The sequence below is a fragment of the Lemur catta genome, chromosome 23, assembly GCF_020740605.2.
Source record: "Lemur catta isolate mLemCat1 chromosome 23, mLemCat1.pri, whole genome shotgun sequence".
NCBI classification, from domain to species: Eukaryota; Metazoa; Chordata; class Mammalia; order Primates; family Lemuridae; genus Lemur; species Lemur catta.
Window position 1 is genome coordinate 12354282 of NC_059150.1, and position 14059 is coordinate 12368340.

Genomic DNA, 14059 nt, shown 5'->3' on the forward strand with positions numbered 1-14059 from the left:
TACAACTCTGCACACATTTACATGTTTTATTCGGTTAATTTACACTTTGTGGCAGGTATATGGAGTTGACTCCATGTCTAAAAGTCAAAAAGTTCATTCTATAGACCCAAAGATCTCGCTCTCTACTGCTGTGCTCCATACTGTCTCTAGTCAAAGAGCAAGGGAAAATCATAAAAATAATGGCAGGGTGGGGACCTAGGGAAATAAAAGCCAACCAGGAAGCTTTTGGTTGGAAAACCGTCTCAAAATGACCTGCAGTAACTGCTGATGCAGAGAGTACACGGCTGGCCAAGATTCACTTCCAGAAGGTGGGCTGTGCTTGCCTCTGAGAGCTGCCTGTGATCACCTGCCCCGGATGCACAGCTCTTCCTATCAGATGCACACACAGGAAAGCTGCTCTTCTGATAAATAATGAGCGACACTGCCCTTGGAAATGAAAGCAGGCACACAGTGTTTCAGATCACTGACATGACGATGGAATCTATGGGCACCAATACAAAGCAAGCGTGTGGACACGCAATGTTGGGGGGAGACTTCCACATCCCCCCACCAGTACTATTCCTGTTAAATGGTTAAAATGTCAAAATAATTAAAAAGCATCAGAGTCCTTTAATTTATCATAATACAGTGAATGCTTTTTCAAAACACACTTTTTCAAATAATCATCTTTTGTTAACCTAAAAATCAGTTTGCCCTCTCGTGGTACATGCATCTGGTTAGGCAGAGGGTACAAGACCATGGAAAGAAGCCAATTTGGATTTAACAACTGGCTGGAGAGCTGGTTTCCAACCAGACTCATAGAGTTTAGTTCCACTCTTCTGACTCAATGGGGTTCAACACACGTTTCCTGAAGTCAGGTGGGAAGCAAGGATTTCCTCTCCCCCATCAGGCCTCCAAGAAACGTGAGATGAATTTCCCCATAACTTCTTAAATCCCGAAGAGGGCTGGCCTTATCTGAGTTGAGAAAAGCTCAACTCTGATCCACGGTCTGGCTCTTAACTCATGTGGGTAACCTTAATACTCAGTGTGGTTTTCTGGAGTCCCTCAAGGGAAAAAAAGAAAAAGAAAAAGAAAAAAAAGACAAATAAGACTACCTGTATATTACTGCTTGTCTTCCAATTCTGTTTCTCACGAAAATCCCCATAAAGAAAATGCCAAGGTGCACACTGTTTCCATGATTGTCCTGCAGAAGATCAACAAAAGATACTTGTGATGACCCAGGTTTGTTGCAGCACTATTCACAATAGCCAAGACAGGGAATCAACCTAAGTGTCCATCACAGATGAACGGATAAAGAAGATGTGGTATAGGTGTACAATGGAATACTATTCAGGCTTAAAAAAGAAAAGGAATTCTGTCGTTTGAAACGACATGGATGGAGTTGGTGAACATTGTAAGTGAAATGAGCCAGGCACAGAAAGACAAATACCACATGTTCTCACTTATATGTGGAATCTAAAACAACTGAACTCATAGAGGTGGAGAATATGATGGGGTTATCAGAGGCTAGGGGGCGGGAAGAATGGGGAGATGATGGTCTAAAGACACAAAGCCTCGTTAGGGGGAATAAGTTCAAGAAATCTATTGTATATCGTGGTGACTATAACAATGTATTGTAATCTTGAAAATCACCAAGAGTAAATTTTAAGTGTTCTCACTGCAAAAAAAAAAAAAAACCAAACCAAGTATATGGCATAATACATAGTTAATTAGCCCAATTTATATATGTATATGTATTTCATAACATTTTGTACACCATAAACATGTACAATTTTTGTCAACTAAAAAAATTAATTAAAAAAAATATTTCTGATGAAAGAGATCACCAATGGGTTTACAGCATTTGGCTATAGCTCACCCATGGGTCCCATACCCTGTTTCTCATCCATAAGTGGAAGGAATCACAGCCTCAGGGCAAGGAGACAACGAGCTGCCTGGGGGCCGGGTCCTGAAGGAACTAACCCACTGCACATCCTCGTGAATTTTTTATATATATACATAAACATATATATGTAAATTTTTGTGTCAATTTGTCACGACACATTTCCAGTTTAAAAGTGAATTTTAAGATTTTTCTCAGATCCACTGGCCATTTGGATTTTCTCTTTCCTGAATATCTATTAAACTTCTTTTTAACCTTATCAAAGTTTTTGCTGTTTAAATCAAAGTTACACAAGCACATAGTTTAAAGGGTTGAATATTCTTCAGGGCTTGCTTAAAGGAAGCCCATAGCAGACCCGGCCCCACCATCTCCTCTCCCCAGCGGCGGCAACTTTCACCTCTTAAAGCCCTAGTATGTGTCTCTTTATAGCCACTGTGCACGGCCCTTTCAATGGAAAACCACATGTTCCTTAGCTTGGGGATATTTTCTCAAATTACTATTCTCCTGTTTTCTTGGTTCACTCTTTTTAGAACTCCCATTATTCAGATGTTGGACGTCCTGAACAGGGTCTATCTCCCGCCCCGCCCCCTTTGCCATTACTTTGGTTTTTTTGGTGAGATTTTATCTAACCTGCCTACTAAGTTTTCCATTTCTGATATCATACATTTAATTTCTGAAAGTTCTTTTTCATTTTCTAAATGTTCCCTTTTTATAAGCAACTTATTCCTTTAAGGAGACAATTTTTTTTTTTTTTTATTTCTGAGACTCATCGGATGGTGTTTTAAGCAGGTGGCTCTCCCTGCAGAGTCTCTGCACCTTCCAGTTCACTTTGTTTCCATGGTGCTGGTTTCTGTCATTCCTACTGAGGCACTGGGTAGGGTGTCTTGGCAGTTCACATTCGAGGGTGGGATGCTAAACGCTGGTTGGGAACTTCGTGAGCACAGGAGGGGCTTGGGGACTTCACTGTCCTCTGCTGGGGACTCCCAGATGACTTATCTTCAGTCTGGTCTCTTGGTCGAGTCAGGTGCTTTCAACCTCCTGCCCGGGAGAGCATAACCTGGCTGCCAGGTTCTGAGAGTGGCGTGGGAATAAGACAAAACATCTAGGAGATGTTCAGTCACTTGGTCCCCAAAGTGAAGTCCTGTTTTCCCTGGGGGCAGATTCTCTTCCTGAAGTGAGAGGGGGCCATACACGACCAGGACTAAGATGGAAAGGAAGGACTTCTCCATTCCCTGGAATACTTGACCCCATTCAAGAAACACAGATGGGGCCCCTTCTCAGTGACCTCTTCTCAACCCACCCACCAAAGTTTACATTAGAATAGGAGTCTTCAAACAGGGACAGAGAAAGGGTAAGTCCACTGGCTGGTGGCAAAGCAGAAAGAGTGTTAAGAGAGAAAGAACTGGGTAAGAAGGAGAATGGTCTTGGTGATTAGGAGAGGTTGAAAAGGTAAGTTACAGAAGTTATACGTGGGAAAAGAACATAGGAGATAGAAAGAGAAAGGAAAATGTTGCAGGGAGACTTCCCTGGGCACTCTGCCAGTAGATCTGTGCTGATGGGGATTGGGGAGAGTCGTTCACCAGGGTGGAACATCAGAAAAACACAGAGGAGATGGCTCCAGGTTGCCATTCCACCCCGTGTGCTGGGGACCGTGCATTGGTCAAACCTTAAGGGTTCTACGTCCAATCTTGCAACAGATCGAGGTTCCAGGTTCCAGAAGCACCCTCCCCCACGTCCATGTGCTCTGACAGTACAGAAGGACTCAGGTAGCAGCCACACCTGTGTACGTGGAGGAGGAGGGGCACACCTGCCAGGAAATGGATTGGTATTCTTCCAGTCTTGAAAATTTTTGAGGAACCACTCATGGAAAAGCCCACGCTAAATAGAAGGATTCTTCCCCAGGGTATATCAAAACTTTCACCTTATTTGATCAATAACGTCCTATATGAACCCAAAGGGGCTTTTCCACAGCCTTTCCCTGCATACTTTCCTGTCTGCTTTGTCACTTATCTCAGAGCTGATCGCGCCACCACCCCCACCGGTACTGCTGCTCCCACCCTCATCCTTGGGTCACCAGGCATCATGTGCTCTGTAGGTGGTCGCCTTAGTCATGAACGGATACACGAGGAGAAAGCAGCAGCCCAGCTCAGTTGCACCCTCCCAGCAGTGAGTCAGCAGTGCTTGTCTTCCCACTCAGAGGAAGGTATAATACCCCCTTGGTCCCACTAGAACATCCTAAAAAGTGCATCAGAACCAAGCACAGCAGATTGCAGCATTACCTCAATTGTTCCTATTTCCCCCAGTTCAGAAATACTAAAAACAACATAGGCAAATCGCCACCACAACAAAACCCCCAACTTCCAGGGATGGAGAAGTCAGTCTTCTAGAAGTGGAGAAAAGTTTACTCTGATTTTTCAATGACCCGAAATATCATGACTATATATGGGCTGCCGAAATGTAAGTGGGATGCAGATGGCTTCATAAGGCATTATTGCAAGGAAAATGGATTACAACCCTATGAAGGGCAGCCATTAGAGAAGCAAAAAAAAATTAAACAAATCTAAAAAAGAGCCATTTAGCCCTTTTCACAAGCTGCGGCCACCCTGCTCGCTTCTCCTTGATGCACATGGGCAGTTCTCATTAAGGCAAATTGCAAACGTGCAACACAGGGGGAACCGAACACTTATAAAACAGCCAGTGGAGCCAGTCTGGAGTGAAATGTTTGCGCGGAAATTGCAGGCGTCTCCCAAATTGCTGAAATGTGCCATTTGCTTTAGGTTTCTGACAAAACTCCATTTTTTTGTAAAGTTGGTCATCAGAGAACAGAAAATGAGTTTGGATTATGGGCTCAGCTCTATAAATGACCATGCACCATGACCCTCCCCAACCACACCCACTTCAGAAGGTGGATTTGGTGCAAAGCATGTGATATGCTATAACAGTTTCCCAGGCATAGTTCCTTGCAAAATCACCAAAGGGGCCGGAAACCCACCGTGCAGGGCCCCACAGAGCTGGAGAAATAAAATATAACTGCATGCAAGAAATGTTTCATTCTACCTCACAAACAATTATCCCTGTATCAGCTCAATGACGAGAAAAGAGAATAAGCAAGGGGAGGAAAACTCCTGGCTAGAGTCTTGATTAACCCACACAGGGCATTAGCTACCTGTCCTGCCGTAAGACCAGATATGAGCTTTGATACCTCCAAGGCACCAAATGGGCTGGTGCGAGGCACTCACTTAGATGGCGGTCTTCTGCTGAAGACCACAGAAAGCCTCAAAATTTTCTAGCTAAGCAAAAGCATTTGTTTTCCCTAAAATCAGCTGGACTTGCCAACTAATGTCACGTAGCGATAAGAAGGCCAAGCCATGCTGGCCCACTGCGACTGGTTCTCTAAATGCCTGTGCTGTTCTGAGACGGCTAAAGCAAGGACAGGGCACAGCACGTTACCTTCACAGGGAAGATTTCCTGTCCAAATCCATCCAAACGTTCTACTTCGTTGATGTACATAAGCTCGGCTTCGGCTGGCAGGATTCCACTAAAACCAAAATAGCATCAAAGGAGGAAATGGTTAGGGGACAGCCAGCGGAAGAGCCTACCCTCCTGATGGCAAATTCCAGAGCTGTGGTTTAGCTCTGGCTTCTGGGAAGAGCAATCATTACCCAGCTGTGAGGGTACGGTGTGTTACTAAGTAATTCATTAACATCTTGCCCAATAGCCTTTTACTCAACAGGGAATAATACGAGGAAGGTAAAGCACTGAATTAAGAGCCACAGCCCCATAAACACTAAACAATTCTTCCAGACATCCCTGTGAACAATGCTGCCTGCTTTAAAACGAAGTTATTCTGCTCCTACCTGGGAGAAAACTCAACTTGAAAAAGAAAAAATTAAAAAAAAAAAGAAAAGGTTTATTATAATACGAGGACAATATTTTGGGAGCCAACTGGCCACATGAGAGCGCCTCAGATCTTGCAAAGATCCTCCAAGGCTGGACAGGAAAGGTGTCTGTTTTCCACTGGTACAAATCAGCCCAAGTGGCTCTGATCAAGCTCTCGGTGCTTCCTTAAGTGAAAATCTCCCTCCTTTTCCCACCTTCCCACCCAAGGCAGCATCTCAGGGCTTCACTCTTAGCATAGGCTGCCCAGATGGGAGGGCAGTTTTCAAGGCCAGAAGTGCAGAACTGAGTCAGATGGTGGAAGACACACAACTGTGTTGACTCAAGCCAGGAGTTGGGAGTAGGAAGATAAATGCCTCCTGCCCCGTGGACACCAGATAGCTGCTGGCCAGGCTTGCCCTGTGCCTGCCTTACCTGTGGGCTTTGTGTTCTTGGGCTACCTTCTGGGTCAGCTCCTCCAGAACAGCCTCCTCCAGGGCCAAATCCTGTAAGAACGAAAAGCACTCAAGGTCAAGACTGTACGGGCATTTGCTATCTCACTTGCAAACCTTAAAATCTCCCTTGTCCAGAAGATGCTCCTCATTAGCCTCACGTCCTCGTCTCTCCTTTACTCTTGCAGAATTAATGGCTGTAATTTTCAGGACTGAGTTCTGATTTTTATTGTTATGACATGGCTCTCCATTGTAACTTAGGTTATTTCAAGGTATATTTTGTGTCGCTACCTAAATTCCGTAGGACCCAGGAATAGCTCTGTTTTCATTTACCCTCTGCGCTATCTGCTTGCCTCAGATGCACTTTTACCAGCAATGCTTTGCATGTACTTCTATATTTTTAATGATCGGGTTATAGGCCAGTGAGTTTCCAGGCCATCACCCCTTCAAAAGTTGAGCCTGGGAAGGGATATGCAAGGCTTTTTTGTCCACCTGCACAATTCCAGGAAACTGAAGCCAGAGCAGACCCATTCTGATGTCACCTTATGGTTAGGGGAACAGAGGAGGCCACAAAGGCTAAAACATCGAGAGAGCTCTGTGAGACAATAGCTATGTAAGTCACCAGTTAGTGAACTGACCAACGGTGAATCAACCAACCGAATCACAGGGCCCTGGGACTGTGGACCCTTCCCAACTCCCCTTCAGGGATACCAGGGGGGGAGGATTTACACCATGGCAAAATGGAAATCGGGGCTTGTTAGACATTTTCCAGGAAGCGCTATTTAGGATGGTAAGATGGCATCTGGAGAAATAAATCCAAGATGAGGAGACCCAGGCAGTTCCTGAGAGCCTGACGGATGTAGTGATTCTAGAACCTGTCTCGTCCCTTTGGTGACCTGGTGAGGCCTGGGGAGGGTCAGGCCAACAGGCCAGCTGCCTCTAAGCTTTCCCAGGCAGCAGATTCCACATATCCCAGACCGGGAAGCACCCAGGTGGGCACAGGTATGTACCGTCTTCCTCCGAGCTCCAGACAGGATGGCAGGAGGGACGCTGGGCTACATGAGGCTGATGTTTCGGTGGAAATCATACTGAGCGCCTCATTCCCTTGCTTCTAAAATACCAGTTATATGAAGGTCGACCTGCAATTTAACAACTTTTCATGGACGAAACACTGTCCTCCAAAATGTACACCTCAAAACTGTAAGAAACATGCCATCTCAAATCATCAAAATATGAAAAACCAATGTTTTTTAAAACTGGAAAATGAGGCCAGAACTATGCACTAGACATCCGATAGCTCTGCCGGTCCTGCTGACTTCATAGTTCATGAGAGATCTCTGAGAAGACACAGTGACTTATGGCCACTCCTATTCTTCAGGTGTTAACTGAGTAATTTGCTGTTTCCTGTGTAGCCATCCACGGAAATGACTCCAGTCCATGAGAGGGAACAAGTGCGACATTTTCAGTTTTACGCTGTGGAGTAACAAAGATACGTGTGGCTTAGAAACTGAGCTACGTGTGCACACCTAGGTACTGAGTAGTGGTAATAACCTGACATTAATTTTGAAAAGCTAATGAAAGGCAAGTGACAAAAGAATAAAATAAAGATAAGTGAAGATGGAAAAGCGTTCCATTAAACCTCTGCATCCTAGTTTTAAAAAAGGAAAAGCCCAAAGGTACTCCTCTGCTATTGTACTCAGCTCAACCACCTCGGTCCGCGTCTGGGGCCTCCCTCAGGTATGCGTCCTGCCAGAGAGACATGCAAGAGGGGCCCCACGCGAATGAAAAATGGCAGAGTGCGTGCCTGTACACAGCCATGCACCTGTGGAGCGTCCTGTGCACTTGACTTTGTTCTTTTCTCTGCTGAAGAAATGCCATTTAACAAATTCAGTTGCTTTATAAGATCAAACGCAGCCATTCATCCCATCTTCCCTCCCCCGCCAAAGGAATGCATTCTTCTCTTTGAAAGCTCTTGTGGAACCAAGCAGAAAGTTTACAACCTTCCATGGCTCCCCACTGCCTACTCAGGTAGGTCAACACCTGGGCCTGGCATTCAGGCCATTCTTCAAGGTGACTCAGACTTCCCTCGGAGAACTGCTGTCCTAAGGGCCAAAGGTCTCGGTAAACTCCTCTTAACACAAACTGCTTTTACACCTCCGTTCACACTCCCGCCCAGCCCTCCTGGAAGAACCCTGTCCAGTCACATTACACAGTGTGAAATGTCACAGCATCCTTCCGGGCTTATCTCTGCTACCATTTTTCCCCAAGGGGCTGTCCTATTCCCTCAGCTGGACGTAAGCCCTTCCTTCTCTTGACTAGTAATAGCTCTTCTGCTCAGCGTGTGTCTCCTAGAGCCCTCCTCGTGGCCTGCCCACTGCATTTCTTACATAGTTATGTGTATACTCATCCTTTATCCGTGCCTCCCTCCCTCAGTGAGATTACAGGCACCAGCAGCAATTCCTCTTCATATCACAGGGCTCTTATGTAATGACAGCTTGTAAGTTCTCAATACATAGTAAGTGACCAATAAATGTTCATTGACCTGAACTCACAATGCAACGTGTAAGTTTCATACCATCAAACAGGAGTTTTTAATTATGCAGAGCTGGTTAACAATCATTTATACCTTCTGCCTGTGCTCTGTCTGCATACATTTCAAAATGCGTAGAGTGATGTTACCAGGAAAGCACACAACTCAACGTCCTTATGTTTGCATAAGATAGAGACACGATCATAATAACACAACTAAACAAACAGTTATTGAGAATTACCATGTGCCAAGTCAAATACATCACATGCATTATTCTCCTTTAATGCTTACAATGGGATGAGGCTTGTCATCCACATTTTTAGATGAGAAAACTCAGGCTCAGAAAGGTTAAATAACTTGCCCACGGCGGTACAGCCAGTAAGGTCACAACCAGGATAGGGACACAGCACTGCTTGGCAACAGTGCCGTGACATTTCCAACCACAGCCACGGTGCACCCAGGATACGATGTGGCAGAGGTGAGGGCGATGAATGTGGATGGCTGATGGCAAAAGCCTAGGAATGAATATTCACGACTCAGATCCACACGCCGACAACGATCAGCTCCTGCCACGCCATCGTCAGCACTGTCCTTTCCAGGATGACGGAAATGGTCCCTCTCTGGGCTCTCTCACACAGCAGTCAATCGACACATGTGGCTGCCGGGTACTTCATCTGCAGCCAATGCAACTGAGGAACTGAATTTTTAATTTTATTTAATTTTAATTAATTTAAATTTGAATGTAAATATCTACACATGGCTGGCGGCTACCATCCTGAAGAGAGCAATTTTAGAGCCAAGAATAACAATGTCAGTACTTGTCTGTCCAATGGTGAGATTTACATAGTCTATGCTGTTTAAGTACCTGATGTGCCTAGAGCCCAGTGGGAATATAGTCTCATTCTGAAGAGAAGCACAAAATAACTCCTTTACTACTCCACAGCACTTTAACCTGTCAAAGCATTTTACCGTCTATAAACTTTCTAACACCATGCAGGTAATCACCTTTGAAAACTCTGACCGGTACCCAAAGCTGGTCCCTTCCTAAAGGCAATGGGATAAAGGCCATTCATGAGAGTAAGGTAAAAAAAAAAAAATGTGGGTAGTTATCAGCCCTCCATTTTTCAGCCACTCCTTTTGACCCAAAAATGCACACTCTCTCAAATCCTAAGGTTTGAGCTTCACTTTTCTCCCACCAAGCACACTGAACAACATCCTGACTTCGGAGATATCAGAGATGTTGATTCAAGCACATTAACACTAAGCCCTAGGAAGAACTTCTCTAAGTAACCTGCTAATCCCTGAATGGAGTTTGAGTTAATGGGTAGAACTAATAAAGTATAAAGACACTAGTAAAGTATAAAGACAGCAGGCACAGCGGATAATATTGCTGTTTTCCTTTTAGGGAAGAAAAATAAGGATAAAGTTATTCATGAAAAGTCAGAGACTTGTATTAATATTATTTCCCCAGCCTCTAAGAACAAAGTAAGCTCTGGACCAATATGGATTTATCTCATGCACTAACATAGATAATTCCCACCTTACTTATACTAGTCTCTCAAAACTTAAAACCTTTGTCATCAGAGACTCCACTTTCTCCCATGCAATAGCTAATAAGATGCTGAGTTTTGCCTGTTTTACTTCCAAAATATCTTTTGCTTTGCTTTCTTGTTTTTATCTCATTGCTAACACCCATATGATATCTCTGGCCCAAACCACCACAACAGATTCCCAGCTGACCTCCTCTTAAAAATGGTCTCATTGCTCAAATCCAGCAGTTCTCCAAGTGTGGGGTTGGCAGAACCCTGGAAGGAGAACATGCATTCTACTAATTCCTCAGAAGGTCTCAGTCTCATCTGCCACGATTCCCCTTCCAGCACCCGAGTCAGTCAAACTGGCCAGATGCCACGTTTCCAAACACCCAGGCCACCGTGCCCTGTTGCTTTTCTCCCTGTCCAGATCATTCCTTGCTCCCTACTTCTCTGCCTGGTAGAATCCTGCCCATCCTTTAAGACACAGTTCCCACTCCATTAGCCTTGCAGCCTTCCCTGATCCCCTCCCCCACAGCACACGTGACCTCTCCCCACATAAAATCCCGATCATACTTAATTATACTTGGCTTTGCATTCTGATTTTGCAAACTTCCTATTTACCCAACCTCACCATAGTCTCTTTGAAAACAAGCACCATGTCTTGTACAATTTCATCCCCTGGGGGCTGGTTACCCAGGTCAGTGCTTGGGGCAAAACAGTTGATCAAAAAAATAAGTGGTGATCCTAATTTCTAAAACCAAAGTCAAAATGTTGACTGGTGATAGCTCTTCTCTAAAATGGCTTTTAAAATGTTTTACTCCTTTCTCATGAAAACTCTTCTCATTTACCCTGAAGCTACCAACCAACCAACCAACGAAAATTCTCCAGGGGTTAAAATCTAGCCTCATCCCTACTTCAATCCAGGAAGCAGCATTTTTCTTCATTGATTCTTTCTATGAACTTTACTGAGCACAGACTGTGCCAGACAACAATGGACAAGACAGGGCCCCTGCTTAAGGACCACAGAGCTGACATTCTAGCTGACAGTAACACATACACAAGAGTGCACAATTTCAGATACAGAAGCGCACACACACACAAGGTGATATAATAGGAAGCGGTTGACAGGGTGTATCAGATAGGTGGTCAGAGAAAAGGAAGACCTCTCTGAGGAGCTGATATTTGAGTCAAGACCCGAATGACATAAATATCTGGGGTACAGTATTCCAGGCAGAGAAAGCCCAAGTTCAAAGGCTCTGGGGTGGGAACCAGCTCAGCCTGTTCAGAAAGGAGCCAGCACACCAGGGGCAGTGACAGGACTATGGAGGGAGGGGAAGGCAGTGGCAGGTAATTCTGTATTTAGTTTTTTGAGGGACCTCCATACTGTTTTCCAAATGTTGCTGCATTTATTTACATTCCTACCAACCATGTACAAGGGGTTTCCTTTTTTCCATATCCTTGACAACACTTGTTATCTTTCATCTTTTTGATAATAGCCATTCTAACGGGTGTGAGGTGAGATTTCACTATGCTTTTAATTTGCATTTCCCTGATGATAATGATGTTGACTACTATTCACATACCCGTTTGCCTTGTGTGTGTCTTCTTTTGAGAAATGTCTATTCAAGTCCTTTGCACATTTTGTAATAGGGTTATTCATTTTCTTATTATTGAGTAGACTGAGTTCCTTATATGTTTTGAGCAAATATTTTCTTATATGTTTTGAGCAAATATTTTCTCCCAATCTGTGGGTCTCTTCACTCTGTTAATTGTTTTCATTTGCTCTGCAGAAGCTTTTTAGTTTTATTACAATCCTATTTGTCTATTTTTTCTTTTGTTGCCTGTGCTTTTGGGGTCATATGCAAGAAATCATTGCCCAGATCAATGTTGTGTAGCTTTTCCCCTAGGTTTTGTTCTGGTAGTTTTACAGCTTCAGACCTTACTTTAATCCATTTTGAGTTGTATAATAGGCAAGATAAGGACCCATTTCGTTCCTCTGCATGTGGACAGCCACTTTTCCCAGGATCATTTATTAAAGACACTGCCCTTTCCCCATTGCGTGTTTTTGGCCCCTCTGTAGAAAAATCAATTGACCACAGATGTGTGGGTTTATTTCTGGGCTCTCTATACTGGTCCACTCATTGGTCAATGTGTCTATTTTTTGCCAGTACATGCTGTTTTAATTACTAAAGCTTTGAAATATAGTTTGAAGTCAAGTAGTATGATGCCTTCAGCATTGTTCCTTTTGTTCAAGGTTGCTTTGGCTATTTGGAGTCTTTTGTGGTTCCATACAAATTTTAGGGTTGTTTTTTCTATTTCTGTGAAGAATGACACTGGGATTTTGATAGGAATTGCATTAAGTCTATAGATTGCTTTGGGTAGACATTTTAACACTATTGATGCTTCCAATTCATGAACATGGGATATCTTTCCATTTGTGCCATCTTCAATTTCTTTTGTTAGCATTTTCTAGTTTTCAGCATACAGATCTTTCATTTCCTTGGTTAAATTTACTCCTAAGTATTTTATTTCCTTTATGCTATTGTAAACGGGATTGTTTTCTGCCCACTCTTACCTCTTTTATTCAACACAGTACCGGAAATCCTAGGCAGAGCAATTAGGCAAGAAAAAAATAAAAAGCATCCTAAATAGGAAAAGAAGAAGTGAAATTGTCTCTGTTGGATGATGACATTATCATTTATAGAGAAAACCCTCAAGACTCCATCAAAGAACTGTTAGAACTGATATATAAATTTAGTAAAGTTGCAAGTTACAAAATCAACATACAAAAATCAGTAGCATTTCTATATAGTAACAAGGAACTATCTGAAAAAGAAACCAGGGAAGTATTTTGAGGCAGAAGGAGGCATCTGTACTTTCTTAATGTGTTTTTATAAAACTTATCCCTACTTTATAAATGCATGCACTTTTCCCCCCAGGGAATATGTGTATGTAAAATCCTCTGAGCTTTTCAAAGGAAAGAATTAAATGTCCAAAGAAAATTAATTACATAAAAAGGAAATTACACTTACCATAGGAAATAGCACATACTCTCTGAGGAAATCTTGAGAATCGAACTGATGATAGTCTCCAAAATCAGCTGAGAAGAAAAGAAGGCAGAAGGGTGGTGTTTATTATATGAAATTAAAGATGAATTAAAACAGGGTAAACTTATCACCACATTTACTCTTCCCACTTCATCCTATTTCTGCACTATTATTAAACAAAAATAGTGCCAAGATGTGTTTGACATAGTTACCACTTTTACCTAACAATATGATAAATATCAACATGTAAGCACCAACGCACAATTTTTTAGGAAGAATGGGGAAATTTGAAAATGATTCTAAAGGCTATTTAAAAAATTTTAAACAAACCTATGTTTGTTAAATATACGTCAATTCATATCGTAGCAATATCTGCCAAGGGGACTTTTTAACTCAAGGTCAATTTGGAACACTGAAGAGCCAAACCCATGTGCATCTTTTCATATATTTGCAGCTGGAAATTCCCACTACAAATCACCCTTGGCAAGCAACCTCAAAAATCTTTACACCTCCTAAACAACTTCACATGTTACAAGTTGCCAAAAATTCTGTTCCATCCTGTTTTCATCTCACGATGGTATGTTTGAGCACATGCAAGATGAATACAGGGAGGCTGTGTTACAAATATAGAAATGTTTTGCTTCTTATCTCACTTGCTCCCACAAAAACTGAACCTGCATGAAAATTTGACTTCAGGTAAATGATTTAGTATCAGATAGAAATGGATTCAGGTATCCTTG

General features: G+C 43.0%; 1 protein-coding gene across 1 annotated transcript in view; it reads right to left on the reverse strand.

Annotated features, from left to right (window-relative positions):
• PTPN14 (protein tyrosine phosphatase non-receptor type 14) overlaps positions 1-14059 on the reverse strand; it is a 139777-nt gene that overhangs the window by 33398 nt on the left and 92320 nt on the right. Inside the window, 4 exon segments of the mRNA XM_045536503.1 lie at positions 1095-1183; positions 5333-5420; positions 6194-6264; positions 13305-13372. Of these exon segments, the coding sequence (XP_045392459.1) occupies positions 1095-1183; positions 5333-5420; positions 6194-6264; positions 13305-13372 (316 nt within the window).